At 42.3% G+C, this 2,816-nt stretch overlaps 1 protein-coding gene across 1 annotated transcript; it reads right to left on the bottom strand.

Annotated features, from left to right (window-relative positions):
* Positions 1-274: 274 nt before the first annotated feature.
* On the bottom strand, positions 275-2,607 carry LOC121964382 (pyridoxal phosphate homeostasis protein-like; the record flags this gene model as incomplete). Its single annotated transcript, XM_042514590.1, has 6 exons — positions 2,449-2,607; positions 1,680-1,787; positions 1,510-1,545; positions 770-845; positions 553-693; positions 275-446 (listed from the first exon to the last, which is right to left on the bottom strand). Coding segments are annotated over exons 1-6 (623 nt in total), but the record flags the coding sequence as incomplete, so codon positions are not given.
* Between the last annotated feature and the right edge of the window lie 209 nt (positions 2,608-2,816).

The raw sequence follows: 2,816 nt of genomic DNA, 5'->3' as shown, positions 1-2,816 counted from the left end.
TGTCCCCTCATTGTATAAGTCAAGTGTTTGATATATTTGTTGAGCTGTTTGTCTCCATTTATATATTAAGGGACATGTTTTTTTAAGCCAATTTCTTGTTGTCTGTTTCAATGCTGTTAAATGCAGAATCCTTAAGAAATATTTATCCTTTTCACTACATATTTTATCCACCGTTTTACCTAATAACATAAAGTCTACATTCATAGGACATGTATGTAAATGATTTTTTTATTGTGTTGAGTCTAAAGTCATCAGATTTGTGACTTAAAATCACCGTAGTCCACCTCTCTTGTTGTTTTGTACCTGAAAATCTGGGTTGGGGCCCAGGGTGAGGTCGTAGCCGTAGCGTCCGATGGTCATGAGTCCTGAGAAGTCCAGGGCGGAGCACTGGGACACAATGTGTTTGACTGTGTTCACCGTCTCCTCTGGTGGCAGGCCGTGTTTACCTACAAAAAACATATAACATGCTGTTTTGATACGACTGACTTTTCCTCATATCGACTGTGATCGTGTCGCAACACCAGAAGAAAAAGCGATGAAATCAACTCTTACTCTGCTCTCCGCTGGTGTTGATCTGCACCATGACCTTTAACCTCTGGGTGCTGGCTCCTCTGATGCGCTGCCATGAACTGTTGACCTTGTCAGCCAGTTTTGCCGAGTCCACCGTTTCCACAAGGAACAGGTTCGGCACGCCTGGGAACAGAAAGCCATGACTCAGCGCGGGGCATTTTAACACACAGCTCGAGGAAGAGGGGTGGCGATCACTCACCCAAAAGTTTGTTGACATTGTTCTTCTGTAGATGGCCAATGAAGTGCCACTTGATTTCTGGACATGAGTCTAGAATCTTAATGGAGGAAAGAGAAATGTGTCACAGACTGAGGTGAGAGAAAAAAAAGAGTCATTTCTAGCTATAAAATATTCTAAACAGCGTTCATACATATTTTTACTAGTAAATTTCCATTTTCCAAGGCATTTTTTTTTCTTTACTTTAAATATGTTATTATGTTATTAAAAAATAGGGTGTTTTTTCAATTTTGTTTTTTATTTAATTTTTTGGAATTTTCTTTTTAAATACAAAACATTTTGGTGATTTTTCAAGAAAAAAATGGCAATTTAAAAAAATTAAGTGCCAGGTGTTTTTTTGGCAATAGCTTTTATTTAATACATTTTAGCGATTTTTATTTTTAAAAATGGCTTTTTTTGTTTACAATGTTTTGATGATTTTGAAAGAAAAAAATGTGATTTTTCCTACTTGTTTTTCTTTTTTTTATAGAAGACATACTTTCGGGTTTGGAAAGCATTTTTTTTAATCACCCCAAAAAAAGACATCATACATCACAGTCAGTAACTGTAAAAACAGAAATTACTGTTGGATTTTCAAATTTTTTACAGTCCTTGAACACGTCATGTGTTACATACAGGTTTGTGAACAAAATTCAGTGATTTCCCAAAACGTTCAGGGCATATTTAATTTTCCCCAAGACCGTAGGAACCCTGTGTAAACCTACCACAGGATCTGAAGCTTTTTCCACAAGTTCATTAACCTGGTGTGGAGATAGAGAATGAGGTCAGTCTCTGCATTATTTCCATCCTTTATTCCTTTGAGATTTTTGAGTTCATGCAGTGACACTCTGAGAGTTTGGAGTGATGCACACCACCAACAGCATTTTATACTCACATAATTTTCTCCAAAGTCGCGCTGCCCTTGTCTGTAAGCCTCCACAACCATCTCTGGGGGTTTGGTCTTGCTGACAGCCACGAGGCGGGGTGGCACTGCCGGTAGTGTCTGAGGAGGGACAGCACATGCTGATGTTTGATGTGGATCAGCAGAGAGGGGCAGTGTGTGATGCAGCATGTTACAACAGTGACTCAGCTCTGTCTACATCCTGCAAAACTATCATCAAAATAACAGTTTCTTGTTGCTGCTGTTATATGATGTCATGCACTCAGCTCCACTCATAATTTTGATTGTCAGAAGACATCTGGATGATGCTTTTTATTCCTGCATGCTTTGACCTACATATCAACCTTGATGCTACTTTAAAAAGGGGAGCTCCAGATGAACATGTCATCATCACTAGTGGACCTCTTTCACACAGCTGTGATGTGAAGAGATCAGCAGCGTGCTGGTGGAAATGAATCGCCTACCAACATGCCAGTTATCAAATCGTGTTTTCAAGCATCATTTCTGTGCAGCAGCGCGCGTGCAGATAGAGAATATATATATAAGCTTGATCTTGCTCCCACGCGCGTGTGTTGCTGCCACCAATAAGCATGCATGGTGTTATGAAAGTGCTGCCACAAGCCCGACGGACTCCCATCCAAAGGTTGAGGTGTATGGCAGCCTTACATAACGAGTCGTGCTGCCGCAGCACGACTTTTTCGGAGCCCGAGTGTGGAGCGCGGGCAGCGGGGCCGCGGAGCGAAGCCTCCCGGGCGGCAGTTACCTTGGGCCGCCGTGCCGCCGCCTGGTTCACCCGCTCCACTACCGACTGTAGCGCCTTCCCAACCTCCTCCGACATTGCTACTTTCCACATACCGTCAAACGGCTACGACATGCAACGTAAAGACGCGTGCTCCGCGATGACGACAATCGGCTTTCAAAATAAAAGTCCACCTGAGGAGGAAGTGTGTCCTTCAGACAGCTCCCTCTGTTGTTCCTGCGCTGCATTACAGCCTAACCGCTGAGGCTGACCTGACTCCTTTAACCCTTTGGAACCTGAGCAAATTGGTTTGATTTCTCTCAAAAACAAAGGACGTGGGGCAATGAGCAACGTAACAAGACATGGCTTAAAAATAAGCAAGAAATTATTAA

This window comes from Plectropomus leopardus, unplaced genomic scaffold (genome assembly GCF_008729295.1).
Source record: "Plectropomus leopardus isolate mb unplaced genomic scaffold, YSFRI_Pleo_2.0 unplaced_scaffold15439, whole genome shotgun sequence".
NCBI classification, from domain to species: domain Eukaryota; kingdom Metazoa; phylum Chordata; class Actinopteri; order Perciformes; family Serranidae; genus Plectropomus; species Plectropomus leopardus.
This window is presented reverse-complemented; position numbering and strand designations above follow the sequence as displayed.